We start from the raw sequence: 20,072 nt of genomic DNA, 5'->3' as shown, positions 1-20,072 counted from the left end.
TCCCGCAGTGCAACGTGACCCAAATCAGCCAATGCCCGCAGTGCAACACTCCAATTCAGCCATTGGGTGGGACGGTCACGTGACCAAAATCAGCCAATGGAAGCGAGGGGTCTCAGCCCGCCGGGGTCTCAGCCCGCCGGGGCCTCAACCCGCCGCTACTGTTCCGTTCTGCAGCTGCATACTATTGGAGTCAGGGAGGGGGTGCCCTCATTGGAAGTTGCGTTTTAGCTGATCTATATACACCCAGGATAAGCGTTTTCCCTGTGAGATGACGCCCAGCGTTATGATATAATGAGCTGATAATGTGATTTCGCACATGTAGAGGGGAGGGGCAGGGAACGACGCGCGTACAGGGAGCGCACTCTTTGTACCATGAAGGAATTCGCTGCGCCTATGCTGTTATTATTCGAGGTGGGAGTTCGGAACTGAACATATATATATCTATGGTTAGCAAGAGAAAAGAATAGAGAGGCTTACGAAACATCCTCCATTTTTGAAGTCCTATGGAATGCATGTTGTGCCTTTTTTGTGTACACGCTGTACCAGCCTGTACGGTTGCACGTAACCTACATAAACTGAACCGAGGAAGGACAACCATTCAAATGCGCAGAACAACTTATGTAAGACAAGGTGAATTGATATCGGAATGAGTCGGATTCGACGTTATAACGATAACAGTCATGGACATGCGCTAAGTAATACGGTCAATGTGTGTTAACTTATGCAACGAAATCAAGCATTTTAGGCTAACTTTGACAGTCCCCTACTATACAGTTTGGATATAACCGTTGAACTCTATTTTGTAAATAATAGGTATAATATATACTATAGCCTACAATTTTTTGGCCAACAACTAGCTGGTCCATATTCCTCCATTAATTTGAGAGCTTTCTAGATTTCCTTTAAAGTTTGGATTGTATTACAATTTGTACTGTTATTACCGTCATACTACACATGGCCACTACACACTCACCCATCTTTCCATTTAGTGCTACACAGTGACGTGACTGATGACCCTTCCTTCTTTTATAGTTTCCTTGCATTGCATCAGGAAATAAATGTGTCATGTTGTCATCTATTGCGTGGTGTCTGTTTTTTAGTGTGACTGAAGCGTGTCGTCCAGTAACCATGTTGAGGCCTCTCAGTATCCTCCTGACTGCCAGCCGATGGACACTGTCTCGTTCCTGCTCCAGCTATGTAGCCCGGATGAGGTGAGTTCCCTCTCAGAGGAGCCAGCAGCATTATGGCTGGGTTTGCCATACCCAACAGACATTCCCTTAATGTTTGTGTGTTCCTTTAAACCTTTCACTGCCACACTACAGAAGGTTAACCCTTTACTATCACACTACTGACGGTTAACTTTCTGTAGTATGGCAGTGAAAGGGTTAACCTGTGTATTGTCGCAGTGAAAGGGTTAACCGTTTGGTAGTGCAGCAGTGAAAGGGTTAAACAACTGGAAGTATACAAAGAAGTATGTTGTGCTGATGCAGCTGGTGAAGGGTTACAATAAATAGAATCAGAGACTGTCATCGTTGTATAGAATATACTGTAATATGTATATTATAAGTACAAGTCTTTATTTGTCATCAGATTAACACACACACATGCGCTGGGCGACCCACAGGAACACAATTGCACTGAGTCGCTGACGAAATGTTCTCTGCACCTCCCATCCCGTCGTCCTTCCCCCCAAGGGCAGCCAGGAGCAGACAAGGGCTGCGGCAAGCGCCACGCTCGGGGACCAATCCAAGTGCTCCTGTCCGTCTTCGTCAGGGACGCGACAGCGTTAGCGATCTGTTGTGCATGTTTTTCCATTGGGTTTATCTTATCAGGAGAGGAAACCCTTCCCGGGGAGAACATGCAAACTCCACACAGAAAGGCCCGGGAGCTTATTGCTTATTCCCAGAGGAAGAATACGCCCGAGTGCTTCCGCGTTTTCCCTGATTGGCTGCGACACGCCCCGCGGCAGGCGCGGCAGCCGCAGAGCGGAGCCGCGGAGCGGAGCGGCAGAGCTTGCGGCAGAGCTTGCGGCATTATGTAGCCGTAATCCCTGATGATTTTCATTCGAAGCTTAGCTCAACTGGCAGCGCTGCGGTCCTGCGGTCCGTTGGTAAAATTATTATTATTTTTTTTAACGTGCATTCTTTCGCCGGTTAAGTTTAGGCATTAAGGTTAAGGTTAGGCATTGTTTCGGAGTTGGTTAAGGTTAGAAGGGTTAAGTTTAGGCGCTGTTAAGGAGCTGGTTAAGGTTAGAGTTTGTCTTAGAGAATGGCAATATTCTTTCGGAGTTGGTTATGGTTAAGGTTAAGGTTAGGCATGGTTAAGGTTAAGGTTAGGCATTGTTTCGGAGTTGGTTATGGTTAGAAGGGTTAAGTTTAGGCGCTGTTAAGGAGCTGGTTAAGGTTAGAGTTTGTCTTAGAGAATGGCAATAGACAGCCTATTTCCGCACTGCAGCGCGAGGCAATAGACAGCCTATTTCCGCGCTGCAGCTCTCTCGCGCTGCCGTGGTCACATGGGCGTCATGGCCAATCAGAGAAAACGCGGAAGCACGCGACGTACTCTTCCCGCTGGGAATAAGCTACACGCGGCCCGGGAGATACCCCACCTGGGTAACTGGGAACACGGCAACCTGGTCGCGTCTATACTTTCCGCAACGGAGCTCGGTTTCCGGGTTACTCTGATTGGCCGCGACCCCCACGTGACCCGCGCTAGCACGCCCCCTTATCCACCGCTGCCGCTACAGCTCGCCTGTGTGTTGACGCTCGCCTGTGTGTTGACGTGTGCGTGGCAGAAGCGGCATGGACTTGACTTTATGCTGCACTTAGCGCTGACTGATTTGATTTTTTATTTTAAATCTTTATTTCGAACATGCAAAGAATACAAACAAACAATAACAAAAGCAAAACACAACTCAATCTCCATGTTCGAAAAGGAGTAGGAAGAAGTATACACTTATTTAATCCTACCCCTTTTCCACTACTCAAATGAGTGTACTATTTTAAAACATAAAAAAAAAAAATATATATATATATATACATATGCAAAACAAAAAAACAAAAACTATATATGTAAAACATGAAAAAAAAAATTTAAACACCCGTGAATATCAAGTCCCTTCCTCATCCCTGTACCTTGTGAACATCATTTCCTTATACATCAGTTTGAATTGTCTCATGTTTGGACATTTCTTTAGCACCACATTTAGACTGTTCCACAGTTTCACTCCACATATCGAGATGCAGTGTCTTCTCATGGTAGTGCGTACATTTAGCACTTTTAAATTGTGTTCTCCCCTCAGATTATAACCCCCCTCCCTATCAAAGAACAATTCTTGAATGTTTCTTGGAAGTCCATGACTTTTTGCTTTATACATTAATTGTGCCGTTTTAAATTCCACAAGATCATTTAACTTCAATGTCTTTGACTCCAAAAACAATATGTTAGTGTGATCACGATAACCTGCAATGTGAACTATCCTTATGGCCCTTTTTTGGAGTATAAAAAGTGGTTGTAGTGTAGACTTATAATTGTTTCCCCAGACTTCAGCACAGTAATTTAAATATGGTAAAACTAGTGAACAGTAGAGAATGTAGAGAAAGTAAACATTACAGTTCTACTTTATAAAATGCTAATTGTAAATATGAAGTCCACTCCACATTACAGTTGATGCGTGATGCTGCTGAGGCGGTCGTTTCTTGACTGGCGTTGCATAAGATTTACATTTAGTCAGCTAGCTGATAACTGCATAAGCAGAATATTAAGATGACTGCGTTTCTTGACTCAGAGTGGCGGCGCGACAATAGCGTTTCTTGACTCAGGCGTCTATGCCAAATACAGCTGATAACTGCATAAGCAGCATATTAAGATGACTGCGTTTCTTGACTCAGAGTGGCGGCGCGACAATAGCGTTTCTTGACTCAGGTGTCTATGCCAAATACAGCTGATAACTGCATAAGCAGCATATTAAGATTAAGATGACTGCGTTTCTTGACTCAGGCGTCTATGCCAAATACAGCTGATAACTGCATAAGCAGCATATTAAGATTAAGATGACTGCGTTTCTTGACTCAGGCGTCTATGCCAAATACAGCTGATAACTGCATAAGCAGCATATTAAGATTAAGATGACTGCGTTTCTTGACTCAGGCGTCTATGCCAAATACAGCTGATAACTGCATTAGCAGCATATTAAGATGACGCGACAATATTATTAAACAAGAGAGCTCTGTCATTGAAGTGGGTGGTGTTACCAACAGCGCGTTTCTTGAATCAGAGTGGCGCGTTTCTTGACTCAGGAAGCGAGCGTCAAACACAGGAGCGAGCGGCAGCGGCAGCGGATGATAAGGCGGCGTGCTAGTGCGGGTCACATGGGGGTCGCGGCCAATCAGAGGAACCCGGAAACCGAGCTCCGTTTCGGAAAGTATAGACGCAACCTGGTCCCCAAGTGGGAATCGAACCCACAACCTTCTAGCTGTGAGGCGACAGTGTTAATAATAATAATAATAATAATAATAATAATAATAACTTTATTTGTATAGCACTTTTCATACAGAGGTTGCAGTTCAAAGTGCTTCACAACAGTAAAAAATACAGGCATAAGCGAGCATAGCAAGGTATGGTAAATCACAGTGTTTCACATTAGGATCTAGCATCCTAATAGGCTCTCTATTCAGTAATACAAATAATAAAATAGTTTAAAATGATTAAGTTAAAAAATTATAAATTATAAAATAGAACAGACATACAACAACAGTAAAAATTACAGGCATAAGCAAGCATAAAAATTTAAAATGTAAATAGCAAGGTTACAGTAAAAACTGTGATAAGATTGTTCAATCAGATGAAAATGGCCCAGTTAGGAGAATCAACCTTGGCACGATGTACCTAACTGGAATGGTAAACAACTTTGCTAGATTTAGGTCAAAAGTCATCTTCTCCTCACAACAAGGCATCACTCTAACATATATATGAATTTCATTGGAAGTGTATGAAAGTAGGTAGGGTAAGAATATAGCTCTGTTTACAGTTTGATTCAGTAATACAAATAATAAAATTAGTTTAAAATGATTCAGTTTAAAAATAGTCATCAGTAAGAAGTAAAAAGTGTGATAACCGACACATAAATTTGATAGGCAGTGTATAAAAGTAGGCAGGGTAAGAATAGTGCAGGTAAGTACAATTTGTGTCAGGATATCCCTGATGTTTCTATAATAATATTTACCCTTGCCACTAGGTGGTAGCAGATATCTATCTTCAGATATTTGCCTGCATTACCCCACAGTGAAATGCCTGAGCAAAGAGATAGGTTTTAAGCTGTCTTTTAAAGATGTCTAGCGAGTTGGCTTCTCTGATGTTTTGGGGTAGTTTGTTCCACAGTTTTGGGGCATAGTTGATAAAGGCTGCATTACCGATCCTCTTTTGACTGTTTCTGGGAGCCTCTAGTAGTCCAGCAGCTGATGATCGCAGTGTTCTTGCTGGTGTGTAATTTATTAGAGTGTTGGCGATGTAGCTAGGTCCCTGTCCATTTAGAGCTTTGTATGTAAGGAGAAGGACCTTAAAGTCAATTCTAAATGTTACAGGAAGCCAGTGTAAAGCAGCTAAGACTGGACTAATGTGCTCTCTCCTTTTGGTTCTAGTTAGCAGTCGGGCTGCAGAGTTTTGGATTAGCTGAAGCCTCTCTGTGGTTTTCTTAGGGAGACCTGTGAAAAGTGCATTACAGTAGTCTAACCGGCTAGATATGTAGTGTTAACCACTACACCACCGTGCCGCATAGTTAGAGCCTAGTTAGAGCAATGCAAGTCTATATTAGGGCTGGGTAATTCATCAACATGTATTTCAATAATGATTTTGGTTTCCAACGATTATGAAAACAATATAATGGACTTTCAGCTCGTCAAGTCAAGTCAGGTCATGTTTATGAGTCAGGGGACCAATCCAAGTGCAACTCATGTTTTTGAGTCGGTCATGTTTTTGAGACAGGTCATGTTTTTGAGTCGGGTCATGTTTTTGAGTCGGTCATGTTTTTGAGTCGGTCATGTTTTTGAGACAGGTCATGTTTTTGAGTCGGTCATGTTTTTGAGTCGGTCATGTTTTTGAGACAGGTAATGTTTTTGAGTCGGGTCATGTTTTTGAGTCGGGTCATGTTTTTGAGTCAGGTCATGTTTTTAAACAAGGTCAAGTCAGTCAGGTGGCAGAGCTGTAGTGGTTAACACTGTCGCTTCACAGCAAGAAGGTGCTGAGTTCGATTCCCGGTTGGGGACCAGGTTGCCGTGTTGCCAGTTACCCAGGTGGGGTATCTCCTAGGGGTGGGAATCGCCAGAGACCTCACGATACGATACTATCACGATACTTGCGTCACGATACGATAGTATCGCGATACTAATTTAATTAATCGAATTTAATTAAAAAAAACTTTTTTTTATCAAATTTTATTTATTATCTTTTTTCAACTGCAAAGTAAAACTTTGTCAACATGTTTTATCTAATAAAATAAAGTTCAGTCTGTTCATCTCACTTCAATCATTTTTATTGCAGGACATCGTATTTTCTCAAGCAGACAGATGTAAACACTGTAATCTGTGTTGCATGTACCTGACAAACTGAACTGTTTGTATTACAGTCATATTCCAACTTAACTGAATGCACATGTGTGCGTGTGTGTGGACTACTGTACTATTACAGGTATTGAAATGAACAATGCAACTTCCTTATACAATTTATTTTAATTTTTAATTTTTTTATGAATAATTAAACATCTATTCTTGGCGTCCCTGTATCGATACAGTATCGCCACGCAAAGTATCGCGATACTACTACGTATCGATTTTTTCCCCCACCCCTATCTCCCCATGCTCGCAAGGGTTTCCCCTCCTGAAAAAGAGATAAAAACATGCAGAACAGATCGCTAATGCTGTCATGTCCCTGACTGAAGACAGACAGTTGCACTTGGATTGGTTCCCGGGTGTCAACCCATGTCTGCTCCCGGCTGCTTGTATCCTTCCGGCAAGCAACAAGCCCTTCCGCGTTGCTCTGATTGGCCAGCGATCTACGCTCGTTTCCCCCCTACGCCCGCGCGAGCGCGCATGTGCATGAGGCTACGCGAGCCGCGATAATCCCCCCTACACCTGTGCGAGCGCGCATGCGCATGAGCCGCGAAGGCAAGCCCCCCACGCAGGTTAATAATAATAACCACGCAGGTTAATAATAATAAATGGGTATCGCAGAACACGCCATATTAGCAACGCTCGCACACACGCAGGTTAATAATAATAAGTGGGTATCGCAGAACACGCCATATTAGCATGATAATACCTAGCTGCATCAGATAATACCTACCTGCATCAATATATGCCGCGCTATATACTCCAACGCCTAACTAACTAAGATGGACGATCACTGCTATCACTGACAACACAGCCCAGCTGTCAGAAACTGTACATTGTAACGTTATATAACATAACGTTATATAATGTTATTTCGCGTTTTATTCATAACGTTATTTCGCGTGACAACACAGCCCAGCTGTCAGAAACTGTACATTGAGGGGATTTGAATCAAAGCCCTATCGAAAGTACTCAAGCTCTACTGTCTTGAACTAGTATAAAGCATCAATGTGCAGAAACTGTACATTGAGGGGGTTTGAATCACTGTTTACACTCCCCACTTACTGTACCATGTTCTACATATAGAACCTCATCTCATGCACATTGATTGATTGTTCAAGAGTGGATATATGTTGCAGAACATGCCTGTTAATTACCTTTTAAATATCTGTTACGTGGTTAGGGTATGTATGTTTTTTAAATAAATGCCTAGTCTTGTGCTTTGTCACCACCTGTCAATCTGTTCTGTTATTGGTCCATGATGGCAATAAGTTGATGATTTTTACAGCCTGGTGGGCGAGATTATGCATGACCAGCCTGTGATCTAAATATTACCTGTGTTGATGGAATCACGTCAATATAGAGAGTAGTGACGAATGCATAATTTACACTTGTGCCAATTGCGTGCGTTTGTCTAAGTATTATTCTTATTATTATCTACCGCGGCGGCGGCAAAACCTATTAATATTACCTATGTGTTGATGGAATCACGTCAATATAGAGAGTAGTGACGAATGCATAATGCCGCGGCGGCAAAACCTATTAACCCATTCTCTGCTGGAGCTTATATCCATCCTTGTAGCCTCTCTGCCAGCACTATTTGTCTATGGAGATGTTCACCTTCTTTGCAGGGCTATAACTTTTTAAATTGTATTGCTAAATTGACATTACTATGGCCCATTCAACATCAATTATCTATCGTTCAGGATGTAGGAACGTTTTACTTTTTCATTCACACATTCATACTAAAATACCGTACAGAGTATAAATATGTTTTTATCGTTTTCTGCTGTATTTCATAGAACGTGAGATATAGCCATAAATGCATATATTAGATGATCAAATGCAGTTTGATACCGATCAACGTTATATAAAAAATTTCAACTGTACATGATCCTAAACGTCATGACTGGTCATCTGCTGGTGTCTGGATAGAGTCCCGCGAGCGATAGCGAGTGGCCCGGACGGAATAGGGGACGGACTAAGCACTTCCGGCCACATCCGGTTTTGGCAACTCGCCGATCGGCCACCAGGTGGCGGTATTGAAGCTTTGCAGAGTTGAGCGGAGTCCTACAACACCAGCCAAGACTCCGTGGGTGAAATGTGAATACCATCACGAAAATATGAAATATTGATCTCAAAGACGCCTTTAGGCGTCATTGGCAGATTACGCATGGCGGAGAATGACGTGTAAACACGTCATCGGTGGAGAATGGGTTAATATTACCTATGTGTTGATGGAATCACGTCAATATAGAGAGTAGTGACTAATGCATAATTTACACTTGTGCCAATTGCGTGCGTTTGTCTAAGTATGAGCGTGTGCAAAATGTGCATGCACACGTTACCGGCGTAGGGGGGAAACGAGCGTAGAAGATCGCTGGCCAATCAGAGCAACGCGGAAGGGCTTGTTGCTTGCCGGAAGGATACAAGCCTCCCGGCTGCCCTTGGGGGGGGAAGGACGGGCTGATATATCTCTCTGTGTTCCAGGTATCTGAACAGGCAGATATCTCTCTGTGTTCCAGGTATCTGAACAGGCTGATATCTCTCTGTGTTCCAGGTATCTGAACAGGCTGATATCTCTCTGTGTTCCAGGTATCTGAACAGGCTGATATCTCTCTGTGTTCCAGGTATCTGAACAGGCTGAGGGGGGAGGATGAGGCCTGTCTGGAAGCCTTACAGACTGGTAACGTCTTCCTCTACCACAAGCTGGCTCCTCTGCTTCAGAACACAGAGAGGGGGGTGTTGAAACTACCAGCCCTGAAGACTAAAGGTACTGGAACACACATACCTAAATACTAAAGGTACTGGAACACAAATACTAAAGATACTGGAACACACATACCTAAATACTAAAGGTACTGGAACACACATACCTAAAGACTAAAGGTACTGGAACACACATACCTAAAGACTAAAGATACTGGAACACACATACCTAAATACTAAAGGTACTGGAACACAAATACTAAAGGTACTGGAACACACATACCTAAAGACTAAAGGTACTGGAACACACATACTTAAAGACTAAAGGTACTGGAACACACATACCTAAATACTAAAGGTACTGGAACACACATACCTAAAGACTAAAGGTACTGGAACACACATACCTAAAGACTAAAGGTTATCGAACACACATACCTAAAGACTAAAGGTTATCGAACACACATACCTAAATACTAAAGGTACTGGAACACACATACCTAAAGACTAAAGGTACTGGAACACACATACCTAAAGACTAAAGGTACTGGAACACACATACCTAAATAAATACTAAAGGTACTGGAACACACATACCTAAAGACTAAAGGTACTGGAACACACATACCTAAAGACTAAAGGTTATCGAACACACATACCTAAAACTTAAGGTACTGGAACACACATACCTAAAGACTAAAGGTACTGGAACACACATACCTAACGACTAAAGGTACTGGAACACACATACCTAACGACTAAAGGTACTGGAACACACATACCTAACGACTAAAGGTACTGGAACACAAAGACTCAAGGTTATGGAACACACACTTCTTCTTCTTCTTCTTCTTCTTCTTCTTCTTCTTCTTCTTCTTCTTCTTCTTCTTCTTCTTCTTCTTCTTCTTCTTCTTCTTCTTCTTCTTCTTCTTCTTCTTCTTCTTCTTCTTCTTCTTCTTCTTCTTCTTCTTCTTCTTCTTCTTAGCCAGATGTTAATCATCCTGCTAAAGACCTTTTCAAACTGGACAACATGAATGTTCTAAATGAATGTATTTCCTGTTGCAGTGTTTGCTAATATCAATAGGTAGATGCTAGATCTCATGGCTTGGAATAAAATGTTTACATTCTGCCTCACAGCAGTAAAATAAATATAAAATTAACATTAAAAAAAACTATGCAGAGAATAAGAAAAAGGGTAAAATCAATGCAGGTAATAACAATTCAAATCCCAACATCTTGTGACCAATATCACTTTGTCATTGTATTTCTTGTATTGTTAATCTTGACTTACAGTCATCTACTGCTCTTGTGTCCTTATCAGTCTTTATGTTCAAGGTCCCAGACCTTTTCTTATTACTCTTAGTAATTCTATTACAACAGACTTTAACTTTAAAATATATTTGTCAGTATAAGTCCAGGGCCCTCATTCATCAACGTGACGTAGAAAATGTTCTATTTCCATACTTAAGCACAGATCTTAGAATGTGTGCACGCACAAAAAAAACGGGATTCATCACACGTGCGTACACAGGTCCTACGCACACCTGTCATGATAAATATCACCTTGGTCCTACGACGAGGCTCGTGCACACTTTCACGTATTTGCATACCAGAACCGCCCCGATTAACCATATACGGTAATGGACCACCCCCATGAAATGTGGAAAAGTGGACTAAGCCGAGGGTGTTGTACACTGTCGGATATTATATCTATTAACTTCCTAAAAGACCATTGCTGCCTGGACACCGCAAACACTAATAAAGACCATTAACCACTGTTTTGCCGTTGCCCGTTAGTGTCATTAATGCATGCTGGAATAAGAATGTCTTTCTTAATTTATTTTTAATATTAATAATTATTATAATACAATAAAAGACAGCTCCGTCTTTTAATACACATATATTGTACAGTAACGTCAAATAAATACTACAGTCCCCGCTGAAATAAAGGTTCTGCACGCACATACCAGCAGTGATCTACAGCATAAAAGATAGCCACTTTATAATACTATTCTGAGTAGATCATTCATCTGTATCGCAACAGAGTCACGGATCTGGTCGGGGCAGGTAGCATTATGTCGGGAAAATCTTTATGAAATAAACAAAAGTGGATTAAAGAATTTAAAAACAAAGTTTAGCATATTAAATCGTTTTATAAGCTTTCTGCGTAGATAATTCATCTGTATCGCAACAGAGTCACGGATCTGGTCGGGGCAGGTAGCATTATGTCGGGAAAATCTTTATGAAATAAACAAAAGTGAATTAAAGAATTTAAAACGAAGTTTAGCATATTAAATCGTTTTATAAGCTTATAGCTTTTTTCGTGCTGATTTGAGAAGGGTCCAGCTGCAGAGCCGGAGAGCAACTCTCAGGTCCAAGATAGCACTTATACTATTTTGAGAGAGACAGCAGAGAGACAGACAGCAGAGAGACAGACAGACAGACAGACACTGTTCCACAGTGTGTGTGTGTGTGTGTGTGTGTGTGTGTGTGTGTGTGTGTGTGTGTGTGTGTGTGTGTGTGTGTGTGTGTGTGCGTGCATGCGTGTGTGTGACTACTAGTCTAATAGTAGAGACTCAGCCCCCCCCCCTCTGGACCACCTCCTAGTAGAGACCTCTCTAGGAAGAAGACGAAGATAAGGATTAAGGCGAGACACTGCAGGTGAATAGGCAAATATACTTTTTTTGTTGATTTTGAGATTTTGTTATATTTTGCTTCCTTTTTTTTTTGATCCACTTTTTCTCCCATTTTTTCTATATTTTCTCCCATCCCAATTTCGTATCATCCAATTCAACCCTCCCCTGTCACGAACGCTGTTTCTTGCCTCCCACAAGCCGGCTGCAATGTGGACTAAGTCATACATAGCACAAGTCCCCTCCGGTACTTGAGGTAACAGCAGTCGCATCTTTTCACCTGCGCAGCTCGATCTCTCAGTGTCGAGGAGTAACGCGTGGGAGGCTCACGCTGCCCCCGACACTTTCTGATTCTACTGCGCAGGCGCACCAACCGACTTGTAGGAGTCGCTTGTTCACAACGTTCGATCCCCACCCTTCAGTTTTCCCTCCCCGTAATACGGCCAATGTGTATTACTGCGGACGACCAGCTAAACTGAAAACAATGTGGAGAGCTGGATTCGAACACGCGAATCCTAGCGTCTCCACACTGGTGGCGAGTGCCTTGCCCACTACACCACCTAGCCGCCCTTATATTTTGCTTCCTAAACATGTCTTCTATGAAACTAGTGACAATAAAACGTCAATAACACACATTTAGTTGTTTATTTTACTTCATTTTGCCTTATTGCATCCATAAATGTCAACATATTTAATGGGGAAGTGCCTCATTTGCATATATAAACATACATTTCAGAAAACTTGTCTCTACTAGGAGGTGGTCCAGAGGGGGGGGGGGGGTCCAGAGGGGGGGGGGTCTCTACTAGGAGACTAGTGGTCACACACACACACTGTGGAACAGTGTCTATCTGTCTGTCTGCCTGTCTCTCTGCTGTCTGTCTCTCCGGCTCTGCAGCTGGACCTTCTCAAATAAGCACGGAAAAGCTTTTAAGCTTATAGCTCCAATTTGGGTCCCAAATTGCGGTACAAATGAAGGAGGTGTCTCGGGTAGTGGACTCTAGTTAATATTATGTTCTCTCTGCAATTAGACTGCCCCTCATTCATTCATTCATCCCTATCTGATGCTATCTCTGAAAACAGTTCCTGCGAGCGCAGTCAGTGCACCCGATAACGCTATATATATAAACCTGCATTCATTCGGAGAGAAAGACCTATTCCACATGCTATTTAGGGTTTGACAATAATTACACTAATATCGCTATTTCACAATGAACTATAATGAATTACGGGGGTCATACAGAACACGTCAGTCAAGCTTATTTCCGCGCTGAAACTAATGCATGCAACTGATCTATGCCGTCCGTCTGCAGTCCCCATATTCTACCACAGGGCGTCAGCTAAGCATGGTCCGACCTGTGCTTAAATATACGCACAAAGTTCAAATAGATAAATCCCACACTTAGCTTAGGAATGGTCGTACGCACGGCTTAAGCACATATCTGTGCGTAAGTCAGGTTGATACATGAGGGCCCAGGTTTCTTGATGGTCATCTGACCATGATTCAGATCGTGAAGAGGGTCCCAAACCCTGATATTGTGAATGTTTATCTGCCAACATCAACTATGCAACTTAAAATAGCAGCATAAACAACAATACAATGTAATGGGAGTGGTTAAGGTCGGGTTAGGGATAGGTTTATAAACAACGTTTAAGGTGGAAATTATGATGAGTTGCGGCTTGGCCAAAAAGTGACCATTGATAACTCACGTGTGATCTAGCATCTACCATATCAATTAGCTGACAGGAGATACACTTGGGGCCTGTTCGCTGTATACAAATATACCGTGTTCGAGCCAATCAGCAATACCAACTGAGTCATGTGACTAAGTTGCCCACTACCTGCGCGACCTGCTGCGCTAAAAAAGTATGATGGGGCTCTATGGAGAAACCATGACACTCCCCTGACTAAAAGTTGTTTCACATAGCTGTGAGTGTGAGTCTTCCACCTTTACATATCTAGTTTAGGCATGGATTGAATGTTTAGATCGCTAGCATGGCTAACAAATGCAAATATATCGTAGTCTGCCCTCTAGTTCTGAACAGGATTACGTTCCTTTTGCCCCCTTGATGCGCATGCACACTGAGTCTGATGTGGACAAGCGAACAGGTCAATAGCATTACAATTAAACTGAAAAAGGTATTTTTAGTCAAAAAGTTAATAGTCATTTGTCATAGTATGTGATTTACAATGTTTATGTCCTCTGCCTGTGTGTTTGTGTGTGTTGTAGCTGTGGAGGGGGTCTTGGTGAGGCTAGGGAGGGATAGAGACCTGGTGAAAGAGTCACTTCTTATCAACTGTACCAAGGACGACACAGCCCAGTTCTGTCTGGATGTTGGTAAGAAGAAATATATTTATATTTATCATTGTGTATTTATTTACATTTATTTTTATTATATAATTATTATTATTGTTTGTGTCATTACTTGACTGATACAAAACAAAACGGTAACGGAACGTAGACCAATCTCGGTCACTCTCTTTGTCTGGGAACGCCCAAAACCAAATTCGGCCACGCCCCATTTTGCGCGACATCCAGGCTTTTTTTTACTGTCAGCGTTTGGGAATTTCATGTCGACAGGTAGATGAAGTGAAATTATACTTATTTTAGAATATATATATCAAATTTCATGAGTATTCATCTATATTTAGTAATCTAAAGACTATTAGATATGAACGTATGTACCAGTAAAAAGTGGGAATCTCTAGAATGTGTTTTGGGCAATGGTGTGCGGGTATCCTCTCAACACTTTCTGTTGTCAGTAGATGGCAGCATTGGTTTAAAAGGTGAAAATGTTATGACTACAAAATTACTACAAATCCCAAGACATTTATCACCTAGTTCACAGGTCAGCACCGGATTAGGAAAACGTGATCTGAACACAGGAGCATTAAACTATTAATGCGACCTGAATATAGTGACCGAGAATGGGCACCTAATTATCTTAACAAAAGTGCATCATTAGCATTATGTTTGTTGTCTAAAGGGGAACATAATGGTACAATTTAAGATTTTAATGTTATCCGCATATAAAAGGACAAATAAAACATCGTTAATTTGTAAGAAACCTCAATGAAAACGGCGCAGGGTAAGTTATATTCGCTATTGTTATGAAAATGTGACAGAATCCTATAAAAATGTGGACGAATTTGGTCACTGTGACGTGTTATATATAAACAAGACAATGACGATCACGAAAATGACTGTATAAGATGTAGATTATTGCCATATAATCGCTACTGCCTATATGCTCTGTTACCCATACTGTATGAACTCTGAACTCTGTTACCCATACTTGTTACGGTTTTGTAAAGCGACCCCAATAGCACAACACAAGACAGGTATGAGAGTTAGCCAAAACTGGGCATAATTTATTATATGAACAAAAAGCGGCACTGTCCCTTTAAGTGAGAACACAAAAAATGAATATGAATGAAGGGAAATGTTGTGGTTCTAGTCTTGTTCAGACTCGACGGGCAACCCGACGGGCAACTCAACTATCAGGGGTCCATGAAAAAAGAGTGAGAACACAGGAATCCTCCCGTGGAAGCATAGGGAGCGACAACGATGTCTCACACCAGGAACGAGGGGCCACGGAGAGAGAACGCACACTCGCAGGAATCCTCCCGTGGAAGCATAGGGAGCGACTCGACGTCTCATACCAGAGACGCGACAGTAGGTGGTAGTGTACCAATGGCACGACGTCTCGCACCGGAGACGCGACAAGGAATCCTCCCGTGGAAGCATAGGGAGCGACTCGACGTCTTGCACCGGAGACGCGACAGTAGGTGGTAGTGTACCAATGGCACGACGTCTCGCACCGGAGACGCGACAAGGAATCCTCCCGTGGAAGCATAGGGAGCGACTCGACGTCTTGCACCGGAGACGCGACAGTAGGTGGTAGTGTACCAATGGCACGACGTCTCGCACCGGAGACGCGACAAGGAATCCTCCCGTGGAAGCATAGGGAGCGACTCGACGTCTTGCACCGGAGACGCGACAGTAGGTGGTAGTGTACCAATGGCACGACGTCTCGCACCGGAGACGCGACAAGGAATCCTCCCGTGGAAGCATAGGGAGCGACTCGACGTCTTGCACCGGAGACGCGACAGTAGGTGGTAGCAACAAGACGACCTGGCAACGTGTGGAAGGCAGTCGGCAATACTTAAGCTCTCCCGACGAGCTGATTGCCAACCACCCTCAGGTGCGTGAAACTGATTGTTCGGCGTGCAGAGTTCCACCAGCCCTCACAATACTGTACCAACTCTGAGCTCTGTTGCCTATACTCTAGGCTCTGTTACCCATACTGTACCAACTCTGAGCTCTGTTGCCTATACTCAACTTATACCTGCCTACTGCTTTCATTGTCTACAACTGCCTTACAGTGTAATCATAACTACATCCCTCAAACTATAGTCTACCCATATAACTCTGAATGATAGCATACACAATAATGCTGTATATATATAATATATATTTATATTTACCGTATCTATTTATCCACATCTGTCTGAATATACATACATATACTGTAATCCTTTTTCCATATATTTTTTTTTTATCTACTTTTTCTCCCACATCACGTGTCCCCTCCGGTACTCGAGGAAGCAGCCGTCGCATCTTTTCACCTGCACAGCGCGATCTCTCAGCATCTGGGGTCTGCGTGGGAGGGACACGCCGCCCCCGTCGCTTCCTGATTCTGCTGCGCAGGCGCACCAACCGACCTGTAGGAGTCGCTGTCCACAACATCCGATCCCCACCCATCAGCTTCCCACCCCCTAATACTACCAATTGTATTAGTATGAACGACCAGCCAAGCTGATAGCAATGCGGAGAGCTGGGCTCGAACCCAGCGTCTCCTGCATTGGTGGCGAGCGCCTTGCCCACTACACCACCTAGCCGCCCTCCTTTTTCCATATCTGTAGATATTATATCTATACTAGTGCTGTCAGGCGATTAAAACAATTAATCTAATTAATTACAGGATTTGTAATTAATTAATCTAATTCATCGCATTTTAATCGCATTACCATTTTAGGCCTGATATTCTATATTCTATAATCATATTTCAAATGGCATGTGTCCGGATGGCAGAATTCAGTACTGTATCTACAAAACCTTCTGTTTAATCATCTTCCATTTATTAATTTGCTTAGATTTTTCAGGTCTGGTCAATTTGAGCATGGTGTTATTCACAGTCAAAGATAAAAAATATTTAATTGATATTCTCATTTGGTTCATTACAATTTACTCAAGCCTAGTAACAGACACAGTATTTCTGACACTGGGAATATAAATTTCCCTGAGATCCATAGATGTCCCTATATCAGATACCAAGAACATGCAAATGGACCATATTAAAAAAAGAGTCTGTAAATGTGTTTTCTACGTGCTTATGGAATGAATGAGATAAAAAAAATATTTAAATTTAAAAGAAAAAATATTTTTTCTTTTTTAATTAATTTTGAGTTAATTTTCATAACGCGATAATTTGCTGTGTAATTAATTCATCTAATAAACGCGATAAACTGACAGCCCTAATCTATACATATCCCTTACCTACTCTTACTAGTTATACCGCTGTGTTTATATACCTGTATCACTGTACATAATAATACTATAACATTGTACATACATCTGATTAGCATTATTATTCAGTAGTACTCATTTATATATTTTATATCCAGTTTAATCACTTGTACATTGTATATTGTTAATGCAATTTACTGTTATGTTTGCACTCTGGTTAAATGCCAACTTATCTTTGTTGTACTGTATAATAATAATAATAATAATAATAATAATAATAATAATAATAATAATAATAATAATATTAACTTTATTTATATAGCACCCTTCATACATGGATTGCAGCTCAAAGTGCTTCACAGCAAATAGCATAAAATTAACATAGGAATAATATGTGCATACAGTTGACAGAATAAAAGCAATGCATGCAGTGCAGACATGAATAGGCATAAAATAAGTACAACAAGTACAGTGTTTTAAAAAAGTAAAAAAAAAAATCTGCTATCTACAGATACGGAACTTCGTAAGGACTCATGTAGATACATGGTCAGACATTCCTCAGCATCAAGCACTGGAAACTATAATTAATGTTAGACCAGGTAGTAAAGGGGCGGTCTCAAAAATATACCAGACACTTTTCAATCAGATAATAATTAACACAGAAAGATATAGGACTGAGTGGGAGTCAGAACTGGGGATACCCCTCAATGAGGAATATTGGGAAACGTGTCTTACAAATATTCACCGGTGCTCTGTAAATGTTAGAATTAACTTGATTCAATTTAAAGTGATACACAGGTTGCACTACTCAAAGGTGAAAGTGAATAAGATGTATCCTAGCCTATAGCATATCAGCATTGTGTAACAAATGTAAAAATCAAGATGGTACACTACCCTTACACATCAACTCTGGTCTTGTCCCAACTTACACACGTTCTGGTCTGATATATTTGACTTTTATTCAAAAGCTTTTAATAAACAGTGGGAACCCTGCCCCTTAGTGGCCAGTTTGAGCTCTAGCGACGATGCTACTCTGTACTCTGGCAATGAAAAATGGCCGATATATCTAGGTGCTGTGTTGGCTAAAAATCTCATCTTGAGACTCTGGAAGTCTGATGCAGCACCCTCATTTGAAATGTGGATGAGAGAGCTGGGCGAGACCCTCTACTTAGAGAGGCTTAGATTTAAAAATACAGGACAGAGAAAGGTGTTTGATAAGACATGGGGACCGGTGTTGGATTACTTAAAGGGTCTGAGGGAGGATGAAGATGATATATAAGTTCACAGTGTTACTCTTACTACATTAATGTCTGAAGGTATATTCTCTGTTTTGTCTTGGCTTTTTGCCTTTTTCTAATGCTTTGGTCTTTTGGTCTCTTTCCTATTTTCCAGCAAGAATCTAGCTTATTTAACTATCCTGTATTTTGTATGTATAAATCCGCCAAATGAAAGAATGTTTATTTTTTTAAATATTTTTTTTTGTTATATGCCGCTGTAAAATAGTTTTTGAACAAGAAGAAAAATAAGATTGCTTGTGTGCATCATTATGGAATGTATGGAACAATACATTTGAATCGAATCGAATCTAATCTATTGATAAAACAAACAAACACAATTTGCAGATAATAAAAAAAACGATCCACCGCTAACCACCCTCACACACACAGAGACAGTGCAGTGGAAATTTCTCTGTCAACCTTCTCCTCAGTCTCTTTTTGTTATATTTATCCTTTTTATCCTTATCCTTAACTATTATTGTGATCATATTGCAATCATTCTTTCTCTCTCTTTCTTTTTTCTCTGATATTGTGAATTGTGATGCACACTTTTGTTTGTCTAAATCAACAACAAAAAGGACAGATTTTAGTCAAATTTCTCATAAAATCTTTTCAGAATGATTTGAGAATGTCAAATTACAATTCATCAGATATCCACACTGATGAATCATAAAAAATTTGAGTATTTGTATAGACCTTTTACAACTTGACAAGATCAATACATTTAAATGGGTGTATTTCTTATTACTTATACTTATACTTATACACTGGCAAGATCCATATGTATTTTGATATATTTATGTATAATCACCACTGGTGTAAAAAGAAATTACCGTCCTACAATTATACATGAATATATTTGAACTAATGGTCCACCAATAACTTATTTATAAAGCTACAAGCATTGAAATGTATGGACCTAGTGGATTTCAAAACGGCCCTCATTGTATACAAAGCCAGATACAAACTAATCCCAGGCAACATTCAAAAATGGTTTAGAGACAGGGAAGGAGAATATAACTTAAGAGGGAGAGGGAATCTTAAACAACCAATGGTACACACTACGCTGAAAAGCATGTGCATATCGGTATGCAGGGCTGCCTGGGAGAAATGCGAGGCCCTGTGCAAGATTTAAACGCGAGCCCCCCCCCCTAAAAGGTAAAAAAAAAAATATATATATATATATTTTTTTTTCATACAGTCAACATATTCTTAAATAATAGCGCTGCCCGAGGCTAGGCATGATACAGTCAACATATAGCAAGAGAGAGAGCGAGAGAGAGCTCCCGTTCTACAGTCAATATACAGTGTTATCGCTGCACA

General features: G+C 41.2%; 1 protein-coding gene across 1 annotated transcript in view; it reads left to right on the top strand.

Moving 5' to 3' along the window:
- The first annotated feature begins 333 nt into the window (after window positions 1-333).
- Window positions 334-20,072, top strand: part of nudt13 (nudix (nucleoside diphosphate linked moiety X)-type motif 13) — a 35,188-nt gene continuing 15,449 nt past the window's right edge. The window contains exons 1-4 of the mRNA XM_084330999.1: window positions 334-411; window positions 1,101-1,211; window positions 9,233-9,375; window positions 14,173-14,280. Of these exons, the coding sequence (XP_084187125.1) occupies window positions 1,129-1,211; window positions 9,233-9,375; window positions 14,173-14,280 (334 nt within the window). The 5' untranslated portion in view covers window positions 334-411; window positions 1,101-1,128. The remainder of the gene's footprint in view (window positions 412-1,100; window positions 1,212-9,232; window positions 9,376-14,172; window positions 14,281-20,072) is intronic.

This window comes from Notolepis coatsorum (assembly GCF_963971535.1).
Source record: "Notolepis coatsorum genome assembly, chromosome: 15".
Classification (NCBI taxonomy): domain Eukaryota; kingdom Metazoa; phylum Chordata; class Actinopteri; order Aulopiformes; family Paralepididae; genus Notolepis; species Notolepis coatsorum.
Note: the sequence above shows the minus strand (reverse complement) of the source record. Positions and strands in the feature narration are given on the sequence as shown.